The sequence below is a fragment of the Salvelinus alpinus genome, chromosome 21 (assembly GCF_045679555.1).
Source record: "Salvelinus alpinus chromosome 21, SLU_Salpinus.1, whole genome shotgun sequence".
Classification (NCBI taxonomy): domain Eukaryota; kingdom Metazoa; phylum Chordata; class Actinopteri; order Salmoniformes; family Salmonidae; genus Salvelinus; species Salvelinus alpinus.
Window position 1 is genome coordinate 43709266 of NC_092106.1, and position 26427 is coordinate 43735692.

At 45.2% G+C, this 26427-nt stretch overlaps 1 protein-coding gene across 1 annotated transcript in view; it reads left to right on the forward strand.

Moving 5' to 3' along the window:
- Positions 1–14763, forward strand: part of LOC139548512 (splicing factor 3A subunit 2-like) — an 82224-nt gene extending 67461 nt beyond the window's left edge. Inside the window, exon 2 of the mRNA XM_071358203.1 lies at positions 13533–14763. Within this exon, the coding sequence (XP_071214304.1) occupies positions 13533–14763 (1231 nt within the window). The remainder of the gene's footprint in view (positions 1–13532) is intronic.
- Positions 14764–26427: the final 11664 nt, after the last annotated feature.

Consider the following 26427-nt stretch of genomic DNA (forward strand, 5'->3'; position numbering starts at 1 on the left):
ATGGTAATATGCATTATGGTAATATAATATATACTCTATTATGGTAATACGCATTATGGTAATATAATATATACTCTATTATGGTAATATGCATTATGGTAATATAATATATACTATATTATGGTAATATACATTATGGTAATATAATATATACTCTATTATGGTAGTATGCATTATGGTAATATAATATATACTCTATTATGGTAATATACATTATGGTAATATAATATATACTCTATTATGGTAATATACACTGAGTATAGGAAACGGCTCCTTCCATGACATACACAGACCAGGTGAATCCAGGGTAAAAGCTATGATCCCTTATTGATGTCACTTGTTAAATCCACTTCAATCAGTGTAGATGAAGGGGAGGAGACAAGTTAAATAAGGACTTTTAAGCCTTGAGACAATTGATATACGGATTGTGTATGTGTGCCATTCAGAGGGTGAATGGGCAAGACAAAATATTTAAGTGCCTTTGAACGGGGGTATGGTAGTAGGTGCCAGGCACACCGGTTTGTGTCAAGAACTGCAACGCTCAAGAATGGTCCTCCATCCAAAGGGCATCCAGCCAACTGTGGGAAACATTGGACTCAACATGGACCAGCCTCCCTGTGGAACCGCTTTCGACACCTTGTAGTGTTCTGAGGGCAAAAGGGGGTGCAACTCAATATTAGGAAGGTGTTCCTAATTGTTTTTGTAGACTCGGTGTATAAAGCGAAACAACCAAACTGTTTGGAACTGCGTCTCCCTACAGTAACTGTATCCAGGAAGCTGACGTAAACAACATGTGGCTATATGGACTGAGAGAAGTGGTGAAGATGAGGGTTGTACACTTGAATGACCTTAGTGACCTACTGACCCCTCGTCCTCTCCACAAAACGACGAGTCCTCCGGTCGGTAGTCAGCCATGCTGTTCCAAACAGACTGTATTGGGCCGTGCCCTACACAACGAATCACAGCAGCCTGTTTGTGTGTTCGCCCACTGTTCTATTTTTTCCCATAACCCCAATATCCACTTAATAAAATCTAATATGATTTCGTATAAAGGTGCTGACTAACGGTAAATAAACTGTAAGCGATCAGAATAAATACATTAGAGTCCCGTTGTAAAATCAAACATGTTTTGGTTGAGTTCACATATCTTCTGTAACATAAAACACAGTTCTGGTCAAAAGTAGTGCACTACTCTATGGGTTCTGGTCAAAAGTAGTGCACTACTCTATGGGTTCTGGTCAAAAGTAGTGCACTACTCTATGGGTTCTGGTCAAAAGTAGTGCACTACTCTATGGGTTCTGGTCAAAAGTAGTGCACTACTCTATGGGTTCTGGTCAAAAGTAGTGCACTACTCTATGGGTTCTGGTCAAAAGTAGTGCATTACTCTATGGGTTCTGGTCAAAAGTAGTGCACTACTCTATGGGTTCTGGTCAAAAGTAGTGCACTACTCTATGGGTTTTGGTCAAAAGTAGTGCACTACTCTATGGGTTTTGGTCAAAATAGGTAATAGGGTGCCATTTGGGATGAAGCCCAAACAGTGTAATTCATTGTGTGGGTAATTAGTGAGGAGTGGGTTTTGTCTTGATAAACTAAAGTGATTAGTCATGGAGTTGTGCTTGGACGTCTGCTGTGATAACAGCTGGTACACATCTATCAGAAGCGTTTTCTCCCCTCCGCATTGTAAACACTTTACATAGCAGAGAGAGAGAGAGAGAGAGAGAGAGAGAGAGAGCATATATTAGACTAGCAACACGACAAAATAACATAAGGAGAATATGATGGACAAAATAATATCTCTCTCTCTCTCTGAGATCTCTCGCTCTCTCTCTCTCTCTCTCTCTCTCTGAGATCTCTATAATCCCAGTCTTCTCTTCTTTGGCTCCCACAAACAAAAGGACAGCATTTTTTATGTGACTGCTGTTGAGATATTGTTCCACATCACAAATGGCACCTCCTTCCCTACAGTGCACGACCAAGGCCCATACGACTCTGATCAAAAGTAGTGCGTTATACAGGAGATGGGGTGCCATTCGGGACTCAGCCATTGCCAAGCTCCAGTAGGATTTGTCATGCAATAAGTTCATGAAACATTAAACAATGACAATTCCACAAGATCAATAGTTAGTGCAGACCAGTGACAACACAAAGGGCTCTTACTGCAAGATGCTAGCTTCTAAACCACCAGGGCTGAGACGTAGTAGTTAGAATCTCTTCTAAAACCACCAGGGCTGAGACGTAGTAGTTAGAATCCCTTCTAAAACCACCAGGGCTGAGACGTAGTAGTTAGAATCCCTTCTAAACCACCAGGCCTGAGACGTAGTAGTTAGAATCCCTTCTGAAACCACCAGGGCTGAGACGTAGTAGTTAGAATCCCTTCTGAAACCACCAGGGCTGAGACGGAGTAGTTAGAATCCCTTCTAAACCACCAGGGCTGAGACGTAGTAGTTAGAATCCCTTCTAAACCACCAGGGCTGAGACGTAGTAGTTAGAATCCCTTCTAAAACCACCAGGGCTGAGACGTAGTAGTTAGAATCCCTTCTGAACCACCAGGGCTGAGACGTAGTACTATCGATCCCTGTGATAGCTAGTGGTATTCTGCTAAATGACTTAAATGTAAATGTAAATGTATTATTGCATATTTTGGTCCTGTAGGTCCTGTAACTATTGTAGTCAATAGTAGTGCACTACCCATAGGGCCCTGGTCAATAGTAGTGCACCACCCATAGGGCCCTGGTCAATAGTAGTGCACCACCCATAGGGCCCTGGTCAATAGTAGTACACCACCCATAGGGCCTTGGTCAATAGTAGTACACCACCCATAGGGCCCTGGTCAATAGTAGTACACTACCCATAGGGCCCTGGTCAATAGTAGTGCACCACCCATAGGGCCCTGGTCAATAGTAGTACACCACCCATAGGGCCCTGGTCAATAGTAGTGCACCACCCATAGGGCCCTGGTCAATAGTAGTACACCACCCATAGGGCCCTGGTCAATAGTAGTGCACCACCCATAGGGCCCTGGTCAATAGTAGTACACCACCCATAGGGCCCTGGTCAATAGTAGTGCACCACCCATAGGGCCCTGGTCAATAGTAGTACACCACCCATAGGGCCCTGGTCAATAGTAGTGCACCACCCATAGGGCCCTGGTCAATAGTAGTACACCACCCATAGGGCCCTGGTCAATAGTAGTGCACCACCCATAGGGCCCTGGTCAATAGTAGTACACCACCCATAGGGCCCTGGTCAATAGTAGTGCACCACCCATAGGGCCCTGGTCAATAGTAGTACACCACCCATAGGGCCCTGGTCAATAGTAGTGCACCACCCATAGGGCCCTGGTCAATAGTAGTACACCACCCATAGGGCCCTGGTCAATAGTAGTACACCACCCATAGGGCCCTGGTCAATAGTAGTACACTACCCATAGGGCCCTGGTCAATAGTAGTACACTACCCATAGGGCCCTGGTCAATAGTAGTGCACCACCCATAGGGCCCTGGTCAATAGTAGTGCACCACCCATAGGGCCCTGGTCAATAGTAGTACACCACCCATAGGGCCCTGGTCAATAGTAGTGCACCACCCATAGGGCCCTGGTCAATAGTAGTACACCACCCATAGGGCCCTGGTCAATAGTAGTGCACCACCCATAGGGCCCTGGTCAATAGTAGTACACCACCCATAGGGCCCTGGTCAATAGTAGTGCACCACCCATAGGGCCCTGGTCAATAGTAGTACACCACCCATAGGGCCCTGGTCAATAGTAGTACACCACCCATAGGGCCCTGGTCAATAGTAGTACACTACCCATAGGGCCCTGGTCAATAGTAGTACACTACCCATAGGGCCCTGGTCAATAGTAGTGCACCACCCATAGGGCCCTGGTCAATAGTAGTGCACCACCCATAGGGCCCTGGTCAATAGTAGTACACCACCCATAGGGCCCTGGTCAATAGTAGTACACCACCCATAGGGCCCTGGTCAATAGTAGTACACCACCCATAGGGCCCTGGTCAATAGTAGTACACCACCCATAGGGCCCTGGTCAATAGTAGTACACTACCCATAGGGCCCTGGTCAATAGTAGTACACTACCCATAGGGCCCTGGTCAATAGTAGTGCACCACCCATAGGGACCTGGTCAATAGTAGTGCACCACCCATAGGGCCCTGGTCAATAGTAGTACACCACCCATAGGGCCCTGGTCAATAGTAGTACACCACCCATAGGGCCCTGGTCAATAGTAGTACACCACCCATAGGGCCCTGGTCAATAGTAGTGCACCACCCATAGGGCCCTGGTCAATAGTAGTACACCACCCATAGGGCCCTGGTCAATAGTAGTACACCACCCATAGGGCCCTGGTCAATAGTAGTACACCACCCATAGGGCCCTGGTCAATAGTAGTACACCACCCATAGGGCCCTGGTCAATAGTAGTACACCACCCATAGGGCCCTGGTCAATAGTAGTACACCACCCATAGGGCCCTGGTCAATAGTAGTACACTACCCATAGGGCCCTGGTCAATAGTAGTGCACCACCCATAGGGCCCTGGTCAATAGTAGTACACCACCCATAGGGCCCTGGTCAATAGTAGTACACCACCCATAGGGCCCTGGTCAATAGTAGTACACTACCCATAGGGCCCTGGTCAATAGTAGTACACTACCCATAGGGCCCTGGTCAATAGTAGTACACTACCCATAGGGCCCTGGTCAATAGTAGTACACCACCCATAGGGCCCTGGTCAATAGTAGTACACTACCCATAGGGCCCTGGTCAATAGTAGTACACTACCCATAGGGCCCTGGTCAATAGTAGTACACCACCCATAGGGCCCTGGTCAATAGTAGTACACTACCCATAGGGCCCTGGTCAATAGTAGTACACTACCCATAGGGCCCTGGTCAATAGTAGTGCACTACCCATAGGGCCCTGGTCAATAGTAGTACACCACCCATAGGGCCCTGGTTAATAGTAGTGCACTACCCATAGGGCCCTGGTCAATAGTAGTACACCACCCATAGGGCCCTGGTCAATAGTAGTGCACCACCCATAGGGCCCTGGTCAATAGTAGTGCACCACCCATAGGGCCCTGGTCAATAGTAGTACACCACCCATAGGGCCCTGGTCAATAGTAGTACACCACCCATAGGGCCCTGGTCAATAGTAGTACACCACCCATAGGGCCCTGGTCAATAGTAGTACACCACCCATAGGGCCCTGGTCAATAGTAGTACACTACCCATAGGGCCCTGGTCAATAGTAGTACACTACCCATAGGGCCCTGGTCAATAGTAGTGCACCACCCATAGGGCCCTGGTCAATAGTAGTGCACCACCCATAGGGCCCTGGTCAATAGTAGTACACCACCCATAGGGCCCTGGTCAATAGTAGTACACCACCCATAGGGCCCTGGTCAATAGTAGTACACCACCCATAGGGCCCTGGTCAATAGTAGTGCACCACCCATAGGGCCCTGGTCAATAGTAGTACACCACCCATAGGGCCCTGGTCAATAGTAGTACACCACCCATAGGGCCCTGGTCAATAGTAGTACACCACCCATAGGGCCCTGGTCAATAGTAGTACACCACCCATAGGGCCCTGGTCAATAGTAGTACACCACCCATAGGGCCCTGGTCAATAGTAGTACACCACCCATAGGGCCCTGGTCAATAGTAGTACACTACCCATAGGGCCCTGGTCAATAGTAGTGCACCACCCATAGGGCCCTGGTCAATAGTAGTACACCACCCATAGGGCCCTGGTCGATAGTAGTACACCACCCATAGGGCCCTGGTCAATAGTAGTACACTACCCATAGGGCCCTGGTCAATAGTAGTACACTACCCATAGGGCCCTGGTCAATAGTAGTACACTACCCATAGGGCCCTGGTCAATAGTAGTACACCACCCATAGGGCCCTGGTCAATAGTAGTACACTACCCATAGGGCCCTGGTCAATAGTAGTACACTACCCATAGGGCCCTGGTCAATAGTAGTACACCACCCATAGGGCCCTGGTCAATAGTAGTACACTACCCATAGGGCCCTGGTCAATAGTAGTACACTACCCATAGGGCCCTGGTCAATAGTAGTGCACTACCCATAGGGCCCTGGTCAATAGTAGTACACCACCCATAGGGCCCTGGTTAATAGTAGTGCACTACCCATAGGGCCCTGGTCAATAGTAGTACACCACCCATAGGGCCCTGGTCAATAGTAGTGCACCACCCATAGGGCCCTGGTCAATAGTAGTACACCACCCATAGGGCCCTGGTCAATAGTAGTGCACCACCCATAGGGCCCTGGTCAATAGTAGTACACCACCCATAGGGCCCTGGTTAATAGTAGTGCACCACCCATAGGGCCCTGGTCAATAGTAGTGCACTACCCATAGGGCCCTGGTCAATAGTAGTACACCACCCATAGGGCCCTGGTCAATAGTAGTACACTACCCATAGGGCCCTGGTTAATAGTAGTGCACTACCCATAGGGCCCTGGTCAATAGTAGTGCACCACCCATAGGGCTCTGGTCAATAGTAGTACACCACCCATAGGGCCCTGGTCAATAGTAGTGCACTACCCATAGGGCTCTGGTCAATAGTAGTGCACTACCCATAGGGCCCTGGTCAATAGTAGTACACCACCCATAGGGCCCTGGTCAATAGTAGTACACTACCCATAGGGCCCTGGTCAATAGTAGTACACTACCCATAGGGCCCTGGTCAATAGTAGTACACCACCCATAGGGCCCTGGTCAATAGTAGTACACTACCCATAGGGCCCTGGTCAATAGTAGTACACTACCCATAGGGCCCTGGTCAATAGTAGTGCACTACCCATAGGGCCCTGGTCAATAGTAGTACACCACCCATAGGGCCCTGGTTAATAGTAGTGCACTACCCATAGGGCCCTGGTCAATAGTAGTACACCACCCATAGGGCCCTGGTTAATAGTAGTGCACCACCCATAGGGCCCTGGTCAATAGTAGTGCACTACCCATAGGGCCCTGGTCAATAGTAGTACACCACCCATAGGGCCCTGGTCAATAGTAGTACACTACCCATAGGGCCCTGGTTAATATTAGTGCACTACCCATAGGGCCCTGGTCAATAGTAGTGCACCACCCATAGGGCTCTGGTCAATAGTAGTACACCACCCATAGGGCCCTGGTCAATAGTAGTACACTACCCATAGGGCCCTGGTCAATAGTAGTACACTACCCATAGGGCCCTGGTCAATAGTAGTACACCACCCATAGGGCCCTGGTCAATAGTAGTACACTACCCATAGGGCCCTGGTCAATAGTAGTACACTACCCATAGGGCCCTGGTCAATAGTAGTGCACCACCCATAGGGCCCTGGTCAATAGTAGTGCACCACCCATAGGGCCCTGGTCAATAGTAGTACACCACCCATAGGGCCCTGGTCAATAGTAGTACACCACCCATAGGGCCCTGGTCAATAGTAGTACACCACCCATAGGGCCCTGGTCAATAGTAGTACACCACCCATAGGGCCCTGGTCAATAGTAGTACACTACCCATAGGGCCCTGGTCAATAGTAGTACACTACCCATAGGGCCCTGGTCAATAGTAGTGCACCACCCATAGGGCCCTGGTCAATAGTAGTGCACCACCCATAGGGCCCTGGTCAATAGTAGTACACCACCCATAGGGCCCTGGTCAATAGTAGTACACCACCCATAGGGCCCTGGTCAATAGTAGTACACCACCCATAGGGCCCTGGTCAATAGTAGTGCACCACCCATAGGGCCCTGGTCAATAGTAGTACACCACCCATAGGGCCCTGGTCAATAGTAGTACACCACCCATAGGGCCCTGGTCAATAGTAGTACACCACCCATAGGGCCCTGGTCAATAGTAGTACACCACCCATAGGGCCCTGGTCAATAGTAGTACACCACCCATAGGGCCCTGGTCAATAGTAGTACACCACCCATAGGGCCCTGGTCAATAGTAGTACACTACCCATAGGGCCCTGGTCAATAGTAGTGCACCACCCATAGGGCCCTGGTCAATAGTAGTACACCACCCATAGGGCCCTGGTCGATAGTAGTACACCACCCATAGGGCCCTGGTCAATAGTAGTACACTACCCATAGGGCCCTGGTCAATAGTAGTACACTACCCATAGGGCCCTGGTCAATAGTAGTACACTACCCATAGGGCCCTGGTCAATAGTAGTACACCACCCATAGGGCCCTGGTCAATAGTAGTACACTACCCATAGGGCCCTGGTCAATAGTAGTACACTACCCATAGGGCCCTGGTCAATAGTAGTACACCACCCATAGGGCCCTGGTCAATAGTAGTACACTACCCATAGGGCCCTGGTCAATAGTAGTACACTACCCATAGGGCCCTGGTCAATAGTAGTGCACTACCCATAGGGCCCTGGTCAATAGTAGTACACCACCCATAGGGCCCTGGTTAATAGTAGTGCACTACCCATAGGGCCCTGGTCAATAGTAGTACACCACCCATAGGGCCCTGGTCAATAGTAGTGCACCACCCATAGGGCCCTGGTCAATAGTAGTACACCACCCATAGGGCCCTGGTCAATAGTAGTGCACCACCCATAGGGCCCTGGTCAATAGTAGTACACCACCCATAGGGCCCTGGTTAATAGTAGTGCACCACCCATAGGGCCCTGGTCAATAGTAGTGCACTACCCATAGGGCCCTGGTCAATAGTAGTACACCACCCATAGGGCCCTGGTCAATAGTAGTACACTACCCATAGGGCCCTGGTTAATAGTAGTGCACTACCCATAGGGCCCTGGTCAATAGTAGTGCACCACCCATAGGGCTCTGGTCAATAGTAGTACACCACCCATAGGGCCCTGGTCAATAGTAGTGCACTACCCATAGGGCTCTGGTCAATAGTAGTGCACTACCCATAGGGCCCTGGTCAATAGTAGTACACCACCCATAGGGCCCTGGTCAATAGTAGTACACTACCCATAGGGCCCTGGTCAATAGTAGTACACTACCCATAGGGCCCTGGTCAATAGTAGTACACCACCCATAGGGCCCTGGTCAATAGTAGTACACTACCCATAGGGCCCTGGTCAATAGTAGTACACTACCCATAGGGCCCTGGTCAATAGTAGTGCACTACCCATAGGGCCCTGGTCAATAGTAGTACACCACCCATAGGGCCCTGGTTAATAGTAGTGCACTACCCATAGGGCCCTGGTCAATAGTAGTACACCACCCATAGGGCCCTGGTTAATAGTAGTGCACCACCCATAGGGCCCTGGTCAATAGTAGTGCACTACCCATAGGGCCCTGGTCAATAGTAGTACACCACCCATAGGGCCCTGGTCAATAGTAGTACACTACCCATAGGGCCCTGGTTAATATTAGTGCACTACCCATAGGGCCCTGGTCAATAGTAGTGCACCACCCATAGGGCTCTGGTCAATAGTAGTACACCACCCATAGGGCCCTGGTCAATAGTAGTACACTACCCATAGGGCCCTGGTCAATAGTAGTACACTACCCATAGGGCCCTGGTCAATAGTAGTACACCACCCATAGGGCCCTGGTCAATAGTAGTACACTACCCATAGGGCCCTGGTCAATAGTAGTACACTACCCATAGGGCCCTGGTCAATAGTAGTGCACTACCCATAGGGCCCTGGTCAATAGTAGTACACCACCCATAGGGCCCTGGTTAATAGTAGTGCACTACCCATAGGGCCCTGGTCAATAGTAGTACACCACCCATAGGGCCCTGGTTAATAGTAGTGCACCACCCATAGGGCCCTGGTCAATAGTAGTGCACCACCCATAGGGCCCTGGTCAATAGTAGTGCACCACCCATAGGGCCCTGGTCAATAGTAGTACACTACCCATAGGGCCCTGGTTAATATTAGTGCACTACCCATAGGGCCCTGGTCAATAGTAGTGCACCACCCATAGGGCTCTGGTCAATAGTAGTACACCACCCATAGGGCCCTGGTCAATAGTAGTGCACTACCCATAGGGCTCTGGTCAATAGTAGTACACCACCCATAGGGCCCTGGTCAATAGTAGTGCACTAGACAGGGGATCAAAGTACCATTTGGAATGCACACTTCCTCTTATATAAAAGTCTAAGATGAGTCAGGTGCTTTTAGAGCCAGTACGTGAAATCTGTGTCCATGTAGATACCTGCTGGCAACAGTAAGTGGAATATTTATCATTGGGAAACTAGTAGCTGGGTCTAGGTCTGATATAGAGCTGTTATAAACTAATAGCTGGGTCTAGGCCTGACATAGAGCTGTTATAAACTAATAGCTGGGTCTAGGTCTGACATAGAGCTGTTATAAACTAATAGCTGGGTCTAGGCCTGACATAGAGCTGTTATAAACTAATAGCTGGGTCTAGGCCTGACATAGAGCTGTGGGAAACTAAAAGCTGGGCCTAGGTCAGACATAGAGCTGTTATAAACTAATAGCTGGGTCTAGGTCTGACATAGAGCTGTTATAAACTAATAGCTGGGTCTAGGCCTGACATAGAGCTGTTATAAACTAATAGCTGGGTCTAGGTCTGATATAGAGCTGTTATAAACTAATAGCTGGGTCTAGGTCTGACATAGAGCTGTTATAAACTAATAGCTGGGTCTAGGCCTGACATAGAGCTGTTATAAACTAATAGCTGGGTCTAGGTCTGATATAGAGCTGTTATAAACTAATAGCTGGGTCTAGGTCTGACATAGAGCTGTTATAAACTAATAGCTGGGTCTAGGTCTGACATAGAGCTGTTATAAACTAATAGCTGGGTCTAGGCCTGACATAGAGCTGTTATAAACTAATAGCTGGGTCTAGGTCTGATATAGAGCTGTTATAAACTAATAGCTGGGTCTATGTCTGACATAGAGCTGTGGGAAACTAATAGCTGGGTCTAGGTCTGATATAGAGCTGTTATAAACTAATAGCTGGGTCTAGGTCTGATATAGAGCTGTTATAAACTAATAGCTGGGTCTAGGTCTGATATAGAGCTGTTATAAACTAATAGCTGGGTCTAGGTCTGATATAGAGCTGTTATAAACTAATAGCTGGGTCTAGGTCTGATATAGAGCTGTTATAAACTAATAGCTGGGTCTAGGTCTGATATAGAGCTGTTATAAACTAATAGCTGGGTCTAGGCCTGACATAGAGCTGTTATAAACTAATAGCTGGGTCTAGGCCTGACATAGAGCTGTTATAAACTAATAGCTGGGTCTATGTCAGACATAGAGCTGTTATAAACTAATAGCTGGGTCTAGGTCTGACATAGAGCTGTTATAAACTAATAGCTGGGCCTAGGTCTGACATAGAGCTGTTATAAACTAATAGCTGGGTCTAGGCCTGATATAGAGCTGTGGGAAACTAATAGCTGGGTCTAGGCCTGACATAGAGCTGTTATAAACTAATAGCTGGGTCTAGGTCTGACATAGAGCTGTTATAAACTAATAGCTGGGTCTAGGCCTGACATAGAGCTGTTATAAACTAATAGCTGGGTCTAGGCCTGACATAGAGCTGTTATAAACTAATAGCTGGGTCTAGGCCTGACATAGAGCTGTTATAAACTAATAGCTGGGTCTAGGTCTGATATAGAGCTGTTATAAACTAATAGCTGGGTCTATGTCTGATATAGAGCTGTTATAAACTAATAGCTGGGTCTAGGTCTGACATAGAGCTGTTATAAACTAATAGCTGGGTCTAGGCCTGACATAGAGCTGTTATAAACTAATAGCTGGGTCTAGGCCTGACATAGAGCTGTTATAAACTAATAGCTGGGTCTAGGTCTGACATAGAGCTGTTATAAACTAATAGCTGGGTCTAGGCCTGACATAGAGCTGTTATAATCTAATAGCTGGGCCTAGGCCTGACATAGAGCTGTTATAAACTAATAGCTGGGTCTAGGCCTGACATAGAGCTGTTATAATCTAATAGCTGGGCCTAGGTCTGACATAGAGCTGTTATAATCTAATAGCTGGGCCTAGGCCTGACATAGAGCTGTTATAATCTAATAGCTGGGCCTAGGCCTGACATAGAGCTGTTATAATCTAATAGCTGGGCCTAGGCCTGACATAGAAATCTGGGTGTGAGCAGACGAACGGAGGGTGTTTGGTTGACTTTGGATACTGATTGGTCGTTTGTCAGCCCAAACTCATTCCCTGAAATGACTTGACTAGAACGGTGTATTCAGCACTAAACGAGGCGTGTCCCATAAAATCAGAGACAACGGAGCCCTTGACTACGGTAGAATACAGAATTATTCTGGAGGAATTAATGAGAGAGAGAGAGAGAGAGAGAGAGAGAGTGTGTGTGTGTGTGTGTGTGTGTCTCCACATCAGAACTCTTTCACGAGGAAGGAGAGGGAGGGAGGGAAGTGGTCAATACTGGGTGGAAACTGGACAGTGATTGGCCCATTTGAAAGAACGTCTGGGTTCAAATAGTACGTGTTTTCTTTAGAATACATTAGCGGTGCTTAAATGAGCCGTTGGAATAGAACACATAGCCACGCCCATCTGGCGTATTAAAGAAAGCCTCAATCAAAATACTCAAGTATTCTAAAGAAAACAAATACTACTTGAACCCAGGTGTGGGTGAAATCCCTGACAGGAAGTCCTTTCCCTGTAGAGATGGGTCCGGGTGGCTCAGGTGGTAGAGATTGGTTCTTCCAACACCGGGGATCTGCGTTCAGTTCAAACAGGAGACCAGTATGAACATGTATGCTGTCGTGACTGTACGTTGCTTTGGATACGAGCGTCTGAAAAATATATATTTTTAAAGCAGTTTATTGTTTGTTGCCAAATCACCTATTGATCCGAACAAAGCAATAGAGAATGTCCACATCACAGCCATGTGTATCTGTCAGACAGCCAGCCCTGTGTGTCCACCTCACAGCCATGTGTATCTGTCAGGCAGCCAGCCCTGTGTGTCCACATCCCAGCCCTGTGTGTCCACATCCCAGCTCTGTGTATCTGTCAGACAGCCAGCCCTGTGTCCACATCCCAGCCCTGTGTATCTGTCAGACAGCCAGCCCTGTGTGTCTGTCAGAAGGCCAGCCCTGTGTGTCTACATCCCAGCCCTGTGTATCTGTCAGACAGCCAGCCCTGTGTGTCTGTCAGAAGGCCAGCCCACTGTGTCTACATCACAGCTCTGTGTATCTGTCAGACAGCAGCTCTGTGTGTCCACATTACAGCCCTGTGTCCACATCCCAGCCCTCTGTGTCCACATCCCAGCCCCGTGTCCACATCCCAGCCCTGTGTCCACATCCCAGCCCTGTGTGTCCACATCCCAGCCCTGTGTGTCCACATCCCAGCCCTGTGTGTCCACATCCCAGCCCTCTGTGTCCACATCCCAGCCCTCTGTGTCCACATCCCAGCCCTGTGTCCACATCCCAGCCCTGTGTCCACATCCCAGCCCTGTGTCCACATCCCAGCCCTGTGTCCACATCCCAGCCCTGTGTGTCCACATCCCAGCCCTCTGTGTCCACATCCCAGCCCTCTGTGTCCACATCCCAGCCCTGTGTCCACATCCCAGCCCTGTGTCCACATCCCAGCCCTGTGTCCACATCCCAGCCCTGTGTCCACATCCCAGCCCTGTGTCCACATCCCAGCCCTGTGTACACATCCCAGCCCTGTGTCCACATCCCAGCCCCGTGTGTCCACATCCCAGCCCTGTGTCCACATCCCAGCCCTGTGTCCACATCCCAGCCCTGTGTCCACATCCCAGCCCTGTGTCCACATCCCAGCCCTGTGTCCACATCCCAGCCCTTTGTGTCCACATCCCAGCCCTGTGTGTCCACATCCCAGCCCTGTGTGTCCACATCCCAGCCCTGTGTCCACATCCCAGCCCTGTGTCCACATCCCAGCCCTGTGTGTCCACATCCCAGCCCTGTGTGTTCACATCCCAGCCCTGTGTGTTCACATCCCAGCCCTGTGTGTCCACATCCCAGCCCTGTGTGTCCACATCCCAGCCCTGTGTGTCCACATCCCAGCCCTGTGTCCACATCCCAGCTCTGTGTCCACATCCCAGCCCTGTGTCCACATCCCAGCCCTCTGTGTCCACATCCCAGCCCTGTGTCCACATCCCAGCCCTGTGTCCACATCCCAGCCCTCTGTGTCCACATCCCAGCCCTGTGTGTCCACATCCCAGCCCTGTGTGTCCACATCCCAGCCCTGTGTGTCCACATCCCAGCCCTGTGTGTCCACATCCCAGCCCTGTGTCCACATCCCAGCCCTGTGTGTCCACATCCCAGCCCTGTGTGTCCACATCCCAGCCCTGTGTCCACATCCCAGCCCTGTGTCCACATCCCAGCCCTGTGTGTCCACATCCCAGCCCTGTGTGTCCACATCCCAGCCCTGTGTGTCCACATCCCAGCCCTGTGTCCACATCCCAGCCCTGTGTGTCCACATCCCAGCCCTGTGTGTCCACATCCCAACTCTCTGTGTCCACATCCCAGCTCTCTGTGTGCACATCCCAGCCCTGTGTCTCCACATCCCAGCCCTGTGTCTCCACATCCCAGCCCTGTGTGTCCACATGTCAGCCCTGTGTGTCCACATCCCAGCCCTGTGTGTCCACATCCCAGCCCTCTGTGTCTCCACATCCCAGCCCTCTGTGTCTCCACATCCCAGCCCTGTGTGTCCACATCCCAGCCCTGTGTCCACATCCCAGCCCTGTGTGTCCACATCCCAGCCCTCTGTGTCCACATCCCAGCCCTGTTCTAGTTTTAGCTGCCTGTTCAGACTGTGACTTTCTGTGTGTCTCAGTTGATAGAGCGTGGTGCTTGCAACATCAAGGTCGTTGGTTCAAGTCAGATTACTATTCTGCTTTTGATCTGCAGGGATCACTCACTAAAAATGTTCTGTGAGTTGCTATCTGTCCATCCTGTGAGGAAATAAGAGTTATTTATCCTGTACTGCTTCCTGCCCTCAGCCCTCGAACGTTGTCAGAATGGATTATAGGGGGATTCACCGAAGGTTACCTACTATTTTCCTCTTTCTTCATACGGAATAATGGAGCCAGACGTTTTCACGGAAGGTGAGATGTGTTCCGTGTGATTGTGTGTGGGCGTGTGTGCGTGTGCGTGTGTGTGTGTGTGTGTGTGTGCGTGTACATGTAAGGGTAGGTGTAACGTGTGAATATCAATGTATGTGACAAGTCATCATGTCTCCCTCTCTTCTCCCTCTCTTCTTTCTCTCTGTCTCTTTCTCTCTCTCTTTCTCTCTCATTCTGTCTCTCTCTCTCTCTCTCTCTCATTCTGTCTCTGTCTCTGTCTCTGTCTCTGTCTCTCTCTCTCTCTCTCATTCTCTCTCTGTCTCTCTCTCTCTCTCTCTCATTCTGTCTCTGTCTCTGACTCTCTTCTCTCTCTCTCTCACTCATTCTGTCTCTCATTCTGTCTCTGTCTCTGACTCTCTCTCTCTCTCTCATTCTGTCTCTCTCTCTCTCTCTCTCTCTCTCTCTCTCTCTCTCTCTCTCTCTCTCTCTCTGCCTCTCTCTCTTCTCTCTCTCTCTCAATTCAATTAGATTTTATTGGCATGACGTAACAATCTGCATATTGCCAAAGCTTACTTTGGAGATTTACAATATTAACATAATAAAAATAATGATCATCAATATTGTCAACGGGACAACATGAACAGAATAACCAAACGTTGAACAATAACAATAAGCATACAGTAGAGGACATGTGCAGGTCGATTGGTCTGTCAGACACTGTCCCTCAACTTATGGCAGGCAGCAATGTAGTGCGCTGCCAACCCACAGCTCTCTGCGTCCTCCCCCAACAGAACGGGTAGCCTATCCTCATCAGAGAGGTCTTTGAAACCTTGAATAAGGGTTTCAAATTTGGGGAAATTACACTCTCGAATTGTTTTATATTTTTCACATTTTGTCAGGAAATGCAGCTCCGTCTCAGGTTCTGCTGTTGTGCAGTGGTTGCACAGCCTTTCCTCTACAGGGAGCCAGGTTTTCCTGTGTCTACCCTTCTTAATGGCAAGGCTGTGCTCACTGAGCCTGTACTTATTCAAGGTTCTTCTAAGGTTCTGATCAGTAACCATGGTCAAATACTTAGCCACGGTGTCCTGTCGATTTACGACCAGACAGCACTGCATGTTGCTTTGACTGTGTTGCAATTTGGTTATAATAGGACTACATGTAAAACTCAGGGCACTAGTTATAATAGGACTACATGTAAAACTCAGGGCCCTAGTTATAATAGGACTACATGTAAAACTCAGGGCCCTAGTTATAATAGGACTACATGTAAAACTCAGGGCCCTAGTTATAATAGGACTACATGTAAAACTCAGGGCCCTAGTTATAATAGGACTACATGTAAAACTCAGGGCCCTTGTTATAATAGGACTATATGTAAAACTCGTGGCCCTAGTTATAATAGGACTACATGTAAAACTCAGGGCCCTAGTTATAATAGGACTACATGTAAAACTCAGGGCCCTTGTTATAATAGGACTACATGTAAAACTCAGGGCCCTAGTTATAATAGGACTACATGTAAAACTCAGGGTCCTTGTTATAATAGGACTACATGTAAACCTCAGGGCCCTAGTTATAATAGGACTACATGTAAAACTCAGGGCCCTAGTTATAATAGGACTACATGTAAAACTCAGGGCCCTAGTTATAATAGGACTACATGTAAAACTCAGGGCCCTAGTTATAATAGGACTACATGTAAAACTCAGGGCCCTAGTTATAATAGGACTACATGTAAAACTCAGGACCCTAGTTATAATAGGACTACATGTAAAACTCAGGGCCCTAGTTATATTAGGACTACATGTAAAACTCAGGGCCCCAGTTATAATAGGACTACATGTAAAACTCAGGGCCCTAGTTATAATAGGACTACATGTAAAACTCAGGGCCCTAGTTATAATAGGACTACATGTAAAACTCAGGGCCCTAGTTATAATAGGACTACAAGTAAAACTCAGGGCCCTAGTTATAATAGGACTACATGTAAAACTCAGGGCCCTAGTTATAATAGGACGACATGTAAAACTCAGGGCCCTAGTTATAAAAGGACTACATGTAAAACTCAGGGCCCTTGTTATAATATGACTACATGTAAAACTCAGGGCCCTAGTTATAATAGGACTACATGTAAAACTCAGGGCCCCAGTTATATTAGGACTACATGTAAAACTCAGGGCCCTAGTTATAATAGGACTACATGTAAAACTCAGGGCCCTAGTTATAATAGGACTACATGTAAAACTCAGGGCCCTTGTTATAATAGGACTACATGTAAAACTCAGGGCCCTAGTTATAATAGGACTACATGTAAAACTCAGGGCCCTAGTTATAATAGGACTGCATGTAAAACTCAGGGCCCTAGTTATATTAGGACTATATGTAAAACTCAGGGCCCCAGTTATAATAGGACTACATGTAAAACTCAGGGCCCTAGTTATAATAGGACTACATGTAAAACTCAGGGCCCTTGTTATAATAGGACTACATGTAAAACTCAGTGCCCTAGTTATAATAGGACTACATGTAAAACTCAGGGCCCTAGTTATAATAGGACTACATGTAAAACTCAGGGCCCTAGTTATATTAGGACTATATGTAAAACTCAGGGCCCCAGTTATAATAGGACTACATGTAAAACTCGGGGCCCTAGTTATAAAATGACTACATGTAAAACTCAGGGCCCCAGTTATAATAGGACTACATGTAAAACTCAGGGCCCTTGTTATAAAAGGACTACATGTAAAACTCAGGGCCCTAGTTATAATAGGACTATATGTAAAACTCGGGGCCCTAGTTATAATAGGACTACATGTAAAACTCAGGGCCCTTGTTATAATAGGACTACATGTAAAACTCAGGGCCCTTGTTATAATAGGACTACATGTAAAACTCAGTGCCCTAGTTATAATAGGACTACATGTAAAACTCAGGGCCCTTGTTATAATAGGACTACATGTAAAACTCAGGGCCCTAGTTATAATAGGACTACATGTAAAACTCAGGGCCCTTGTTATAAATGGACTACATGTAAAACTCGGGGCCCTAGTTATAATAGGACTACATGTAAAACTCAGGGCCCTAGTTATAATAGGACTACATGTAAAACTCAGGGCCCTTGTTATAATAGGACTACATGTAAAACTCAGGGCCCTTGTTATAATAGGACTACATGTAAAACTCAGGGCCCTTGTTATAATAGGACTACATGTAAAACTCAGGGCCCTAGTTATAATAGAACTACATGTAAAACTCAGGGCCCTAGTTATAATAGGACTACATGTAAAACTCGGGGCCCTAGTTATAAAATGACTACATGTAAAACTCAGGGCCCCAGTTATAATAGGACTACATGTAAAACTCAGGGCCCTTGTTATAAAAGGACTACATGTAAAACTCAGGGCCCTTGTTATAATAGGACTACATGTAAAACTCAGGGCCCTTGTTATAATAGGACTACATGTAAAACTCAGGGCCCTTGTTATAATAGGACTACATGTAAAACTCAGGGCCCTAGTTATAATAGAACTACATGTAAAACTCAGGGCCCTAGTTATAATAGGACTACATGTAAAACTCGGGGCCCCAGTTATAATAGGACTACATGTAAAACTCAGGGCCCTTGTTATAAAAGGACTACATGTAAAACTCAGGGCCCTAGTTATAATAGGACTATATGTAAAACTCGGGGCCCTAGTTATAATAGGACTACATGTAAAACTCAGGGCCCTTGTTATAATAGGACTACATGTAAAACTCAGGGCCCTTGTTATAATAGGACTACATGTAAAACTCAGTGCCCTAGTTATAATAGGACTACATGTAAAACTCAGGGCCCTTGTTATAATAGGACTACATGTAAAACTCAGGGCCCTTGTTATAATAGGACTACATGTAAAACTCAGGGCCCTAGTTATAATAGGACTACATGTAAAACTCAGGGCCCTTGTTATAATAGGACTACATGTAAAACTCAGGGCCCTTGTTATAATAGGACTACATGTAAAACTCAGGGCCCTTGTTATAATAGGACTACATGTAAAACTCAGGGCCCTTGTTATAATAGGACTACATGTAAAACTCAGGGCCCTTGTTATAATAGGACTACATGTAAAACTCAGGGCCCTAGTTATAATAGGACTACATGTAAAACTCAGGGCCCTTGTTATAATAGGACTACATGTAAAACTCAGGGCCCTTGTTATAATAGGACTACATGTAAAACTCAGGGCCCTTGTTATAATAGGACTACATGTAAAACTCAGGGCCCTTGTTATAATAGGACTACATGTAAAACTCAGGGCCCTTGTTATAATAGGACTACATGTAAAACTCAGGGCCCTTGTTATAATAGGACTACATGTAAAACTCAGGGCCCTTGTTATAATAGGACTACATGTAAAACTCAGGGCCCTAGTTATATTAGGACTATATGTAAAACTCAGGGCCCCAGTTATAATAGGACTACATGTAAAACTCAGGGCCCTAGTTATAATAGGACTACATGTAAAACTCAGGGCCCTTGTTATAATAGGACTACATGTAAAACTCAGTGCCCTAGTTATAATAGGACTACATGTAAAACTCAGGGCCCTAGTTATAATAGGACTACATGTAAAACTCAGGGCCCTAGTTATATTAGGACTATATGTAAAACTCAGGGCCCCAGTTATAATAGGACTACATGTAAAACTCGGGGCCCTAGTTATAAAATGACTACATGTAAAACTCAGGGCCCCAGTTATAATAGGACTACATGTAAAACTCAGGGCCCTTGTTATAAAAGGACTACATGTAAAACTCAGGGCCCTAGTTATAATAGGACTATATGTAAAACTCGGGGCCCTAGTTATAATAGGACTACATGTAAAACTCAGGGCCCTTGTTATAATAGGACTACATGTAAAACTCAGGGCCCTTGTTATAATAGGACTACATGTAAAACTCAGTGCCCTAGTTATAATAGGACTACATGTAAAACTCAGGGCCCTTGTTATAATAGGACTACATGTAAAACTCAGGGCCCTTGTTATAATAGGACTACATGTAAAACTCAGGGCCCTAGTTATAATAGGACTACATGTAAAACTCAGGGCCCTTGTTATAATAGGACTACATGTAAAACTCAGGGCCCTTGTTATAATAGGACTACATGTAAAACTCAGGGCCCTTGTTATAATAGGACTACATGTAAAACTCAGGGCCCTTGTTATAATAGGACTACATGTAAAACTCAGGGCCCTTGTTATAATAGGACTACATGTAAAACTCAGGGCCCTTGTTATAATAGGACTACATGTAAAACTCAAGGCCCTTGTTATAATAGGACTACATGTAAAACTCAGGGCCCTAGTTATAATAGGACTACATGTAAAACTCAGGGCCCTTGTTATAATAGGACTACATGTGAAACTCGGGGCCCTAGTTATAATAGGACTACATGTAAAACTCAGGGCCCTTGTTATAAATGGACTACATGTAAAACTCGGGGCCCTAGTTATAATAGGACTACATGTAAAACTCAGGGCCCTAGTTATAATAGGACTACATGTAAAACTCAGGGCCCTTGTTATAATAGGACTACATGTAAAACTCAGGGCCCTTGTTATAATAGGACTACATGTAAAACTCAGGGCCCTTGTTATAATAGGACTACATGTAAAACTCAGGGCCCTAGTTATAATAGAACTACATGTAAAACTCAGGGCCCTAGTTATAATAGGACTACATGTAAAACTCGGGGCCCTAGTTATAAAATGACTACATGTAAAACTCAGGGCCCCAGTTATAATAGGACTACATGTAAAACTCAGGGCCCTTGTTATAAAAGGACTACATGTAAAACTCAGGGCCCTTGTTATAATAGGACTACATGTAAAACTCAGGGCCCTTGTTATAATAGGACTACATGTAAAACTCAGGGCCCTTGTTATAATAGGACTACATGTAAAACTCAGGGCCCTAGTTATAATAGAACTACATGTAAAACTCAGGGCCCTAGTTATAATAGGACTACATGTAAAACTCGGGGCCCCAGTTATAATAGGACTACATGTAAAACTCAGGGCCCTTGTTATAAAAGGACTACATGTAAAACTCAGGGCCCTAGTTATAATAGGACTATATGTAAAACTCGGGGCCCTAGTTATAATAGGACTACATGTAAAACTCAGGGCCCTTGTTATAATAGGACTACATGTAAAACTCAGGGCCCTTGTTATAATAGGACTACATGTAAAACTCAGTGCCCTAGTTATAATAGGACTACATGTAAAACTCAGGGCCCTTGTTATAATAGGACTACATGTAAAACTCAGGGCCCTTGTTATAATAGGACTACATGTAAAACTCAGGGCCCTAGTTATAATAGGACTACATGTAAAACTCAGGGCCCTTGTTATAATAGGACTACATGTAAAACTCAGGGCCCTTGTTATAATAGGACTACATGTAAAACTCAGGGCCCTTGTTATAATAGGACTACATGTAAAACTCAGGGCCCTTGTTATAATAGGACTACATGTAAAACTCAGGGCCCTTGTTATAATAGGACTACATGTAAAACTCAGGGCCCTTGTTATAATAGGACTACATGTAAAACTCAGGGCCCTTGTTATAATAGGACTACATGTAAAACTCAGGGCCCTTGTTATAATAGGACTACATGTAAAACTCAGGGCCCTTGTTATAATAGGACTACATGTAAAACTCAGGGCCCTTGTTATAATAGGACTACATGTAAAACTCAGTGCCCTAGTTATAATAGGACTACATGTAAAACTCAGGGCCCTAGTTATAATAGGACTACATGTAAAACTCAGGGCCCTTGTTATAATAGGACTACATGTAAAACTCAGGGCCCTTGTTATAATAGGACTACATGTAAAACTCAGGGCCCTTGTTATAATAGGACTACATGTAAAACTCAGGGCCCTTGTTATAATAGGACTACATGTAAAACTCAGGGCCCTTGTTATAATAGGACTACATGTAAAACTCAGGGCCCTTGTTATAATAGGACTACATGTAAAACTCAAGGCCCTTGTTATAATAGGACTACATGTAAAACTCAGGGCCCTAGTTATAATAGGACTACATGTAAAACTCAGGGCCCTTGTTATAATAGGACTACATGTGAAACTCGGGGCCCTAGTTATAATAGGACTACATGTAAAACTCAGGGCCCTTGTTATAAATGGACTACATGTAAAACTCGGGGCCCTAGTTTTAATAGGACTACATGTAAAACTCAGGGCCCTAGTTATAATAGGACTACATGTAAAACTCAGGGCCCTAGTTATAATAGGACTACAAGTAAAACTCAGGGCCCTAGTTATAATAGGACTACATGTAAAACTCAGGGCCCTAGTTATAATAGGACGACATGTAAAACTCAGGGCCCTAGTTATAAAAGGACTACATGTAAAACTCAGGGCCCTTGTTATAATATGACTACATGTAAAACTCAGGGCCCTAGTTATAATAGGACTACATGTAAAACTCAGGGCCCCAGTTATATTAGGACTACATGTAAAACTCAGGGCCCTAGTTATAATAGGACTACATGTAAAACTCAGGGCCCTAGTTATAATAGGACTACATGTAAAACTCAGGGCCCTTGTTATAATAGGACTACATGTAAAACTCAGGGCCCTAGTTATAATAGGACTACATGTAAAACTCAGGGCCCTAGTTATAATAGGACTGCATGTAAAACTCAGGGCCCTAGTTATATTAGGACTATATGTAAAACTCAGGGCCCCAGTTATAATAGGACTACATGTAAAACTCAGGGCCCTAGTTATAATAGGACTACATGTAAAACTCAGGGCCCTTGTTATAATAGGACTACATGTAAAACTCAGTGCCCTAGTTATAATAGGACTACATGTAAAACTCAGGGCCCTAGTTATAATAGGACTACATGTAAAACTCAGGGCCCTAGTTATATTAGGACTATATGTAAAACTCAGGGCCCCAGTTATAATAGGACTACATGTAAAACTCGGGGCCCTAGTTATAAAATGACTACATGTAAAACTCAGGGCCCCAGTTATAATAGGACTACATGTAAAACTCAGGGCCCTTGTTATAAAAGGACTACATGTAAAACTCAGGGCCCTAGTTATAATAGGACTATATGTAAAACTCGGGGCCCTAGTTATAATAGGACTACATGTAAAACTCAGGGCCCTTGTTATAATAGGACTACATGTAAAACTCAGGGCCCTTGTTATAATAGGACTACATGTAAAACTCAGTGCCCTAGTTATAATAGGACTACATGTAAAACTCAGGGCCCTTGTTATAATAGGACTACATGTAAAACTCAGGGCCCTTGTTATAATAGGACTACATGTAAAACTCAGGGCCCTAGTTATAATAGGACTACATGTAAAACTCAGGGCCCTTGTTATAATAGGACTACATGTAAAACTCAGGGCCCTTGTTATAATAGGACTACATGTAAAACTCAGGGCCCTTGTTATAATAGGACTACATGTAAAACTCAGGGCCCTTGTTATAATAGGACTACATGTAAAACTCAGGGCCCTTGTTATAATAGGACTACATGTAAAACTCAGGGCCCTTGTTATAATAGGACTACATGTAAAACTCAAGGCCCTTGTTATAATAGGACTACATGTAAAACTCAGGGCCCTAGTTATAATAGGACTACATGTAAAACTCAGGGCCCTTGTTATAATAGGACTACATGTGAAACTCGGGGCCCTAGTTATAATAGGACTACATGTAAAACTCAGGGCCCTTGTTATAAATGGACTACATGTAAAACTCGGGGCCCTAGTTATAATAGGACTACATGTAAAACTCAGGGCCCTTGTTATAATAGGACTACATGTAAAACTCAGGGCCCTTGTTATAATAGGACTACATGTAAAACTCAGGGCCCTTGTTATAATAGGACTACATGTAAAACTCAGGGCCCTAGTTATAATAGAACTACATGTAAAACTCAGGGCCCTAGTTATAATAGGACTACATGTAAAACTCGGGGCCCTAGTTATAAAATGACTACATGTAAAACTCAGGGCCCCAGTTATAATAGGACTACATGTAAAACTCAGGGCCCTTGTTATAAAAGGACTACATGTAAAACTCAGGGCCCTTGTTATAATAGGACTACATGTAAAACTCAGGGCCCTTGTTATAATAGGACTACATGTAAAACTCAGGGCCCTTGTTATAATAGGACTACATGTAAAACTCAGGGCCCTAGTTATAATAGAACTACATGTAAAACTCAGGGCCCTAGTTATAATAGGACTACATGTAAAACTCGGGGCCCCAGTTATAATAGGACTACATGTAAAACTCAGGGCCCTTGTTATAAAAGGACTACATGTAAAACTCAGGGCCCTAGTTATAATAGGACTATATGTAAAACTCGGGGCCCTAGTTATAATAGGACTACATGTAAAACTCAGGGCCCTTGTTATAATAGGACTACATGTAAAACTCAGGGCCCTTGTTATAATAGGACTACATGTAAAACTCAGTGCCCTAGTTATAATAGGACTACATGTAAAACTCAGGGCCCTTGTTATAATAGGACTACATGTAAAACTCAGGGCCCTTGTTATAATAGGACTACATGTAAAACTCAGGGCCCTAGTTATAATAGGACTACATGTAAAACTCAGGGCCCTTGTTATAATAGGACTACATGTAAAACTCAGGGCCCTTGTTATAATAGGACTACATGTAAAACTCAGGGCCCTTGTTATAATAGGACTACATGTAAAACTCAGGGCCCTTGTTATAATAGGACTACATGTAAAACTCAGGGCCCTTGTTATAATAGGACTACATGTAAAACTCAGGGCCCTTGTTATAATAGGACTACATGTAAAACTCAGGGCCCTTGTTATAATAGGACTACATGTAAAACTCAGGGCCCTAGTTATAATAGGACTACATGTAAAACTCAGGGCCCTTGTTATAATAGGACTACATGTGAAACTCGGGGCCCTAGTTATAATAGGACTACATGTAAAACTCAGGGCCCTTGTTATAAATGGACTACATGTAAAACTCGGGGCCCTAGTTATAATAGGACTACATGTAAAACTCAGGGCCCTAGTTATAATAGGACTACAAGTAAAACTCAGGGCCCTTGTTATAATAGGACTACATGTAAAACTCAGGGCCCTTGTTATAATAGGACTACATGTAAAACTCAGGGCCCTTGTTATAATAGGACTACATGTGAAACTCGGGGCCCTAGTTATAATAGGACTACATGTAAAACTCAGGGCCCTTGTTATAAATGGACTACATGTAAAACTCGGGGCCCTAGTTATAATAGGACTACATGTAAAACTCAGGGCCCTAGTTATAATAGGACTACATGTAAAACTCAGGGCCCTAGTTATAATAGGACTACATGTAAAACTCAGGGCCCTTGTTATAATAGGACTACATGTAAAACTCAGGGCCCTTGTTATAATAGGACTACATGTAAAACTCAGGGCCCTAGTTATAATAGAACTACATGTAAAACTCAGGGCCCTAGTTATAATAGGACTACATGTACAACTCAGGGCCCTTGTTATAATAGGACTACATGTAAAACTCAGGGCCCTTGTTACAATATGACTACATGTAAAACTCAGGGCCCTAGTTATAATAGGACTACATGTAAAACTCAGGGCTCTAGTTATAATAGGACTACATGTAAAACTCAGGGCCCTTGTTATAATAGGACTACATGTAAAACTCAGGGCCCTTGTTATAATAGGACTACATGTAAAACTCAGGGCCCTAGTTATAATAGGACTACATGTAAAACTCAGGGCCCTTGTTATAATAGGACTACATGTAAAAATCGGGGCCCTAGTTATAATAGGACTACATGTAAAACTCAGGGCCCTTGTTATAAATGGACTACATGTAAAACTCGGGGCCCTAGTTATAATAGGACTACATGTAAAACTCAGGGCCCTAGTTATAATAGGACTACATGTAATCTCAGGGCCCTTGTTATAATAGGACTACATGTAAAACTCAGGGCCCTAGTTATAATAGGACTACATGTAAAACTCAGGGCCCTTGTTATAATAGGACTACATGTAAAACTCAGGGCCCTTGTTATAATAGGACTACATGTAAAACTCAGGGCCCTTGTTATAATAGGACTACATGTAAAACTCAGGGCCCTAGTTATAATAGGACTACATGTAAAACTCAGGGCCCTTGTTATAATAGGACTACATGTGAAACTCGGGGCCCTAGTTATAATAGGACTACATGTAAAACTCAGGGCCCTTGTTATAAATGGACTACATGTAAAACTCGGGGCCCTAGTTATAATAGGACTACATGTAAAACTCAGGGCCCTAGTTATAATAGGACTACATGTAAAACTCAGGGCCCTTGTTATAATAGGACTACATG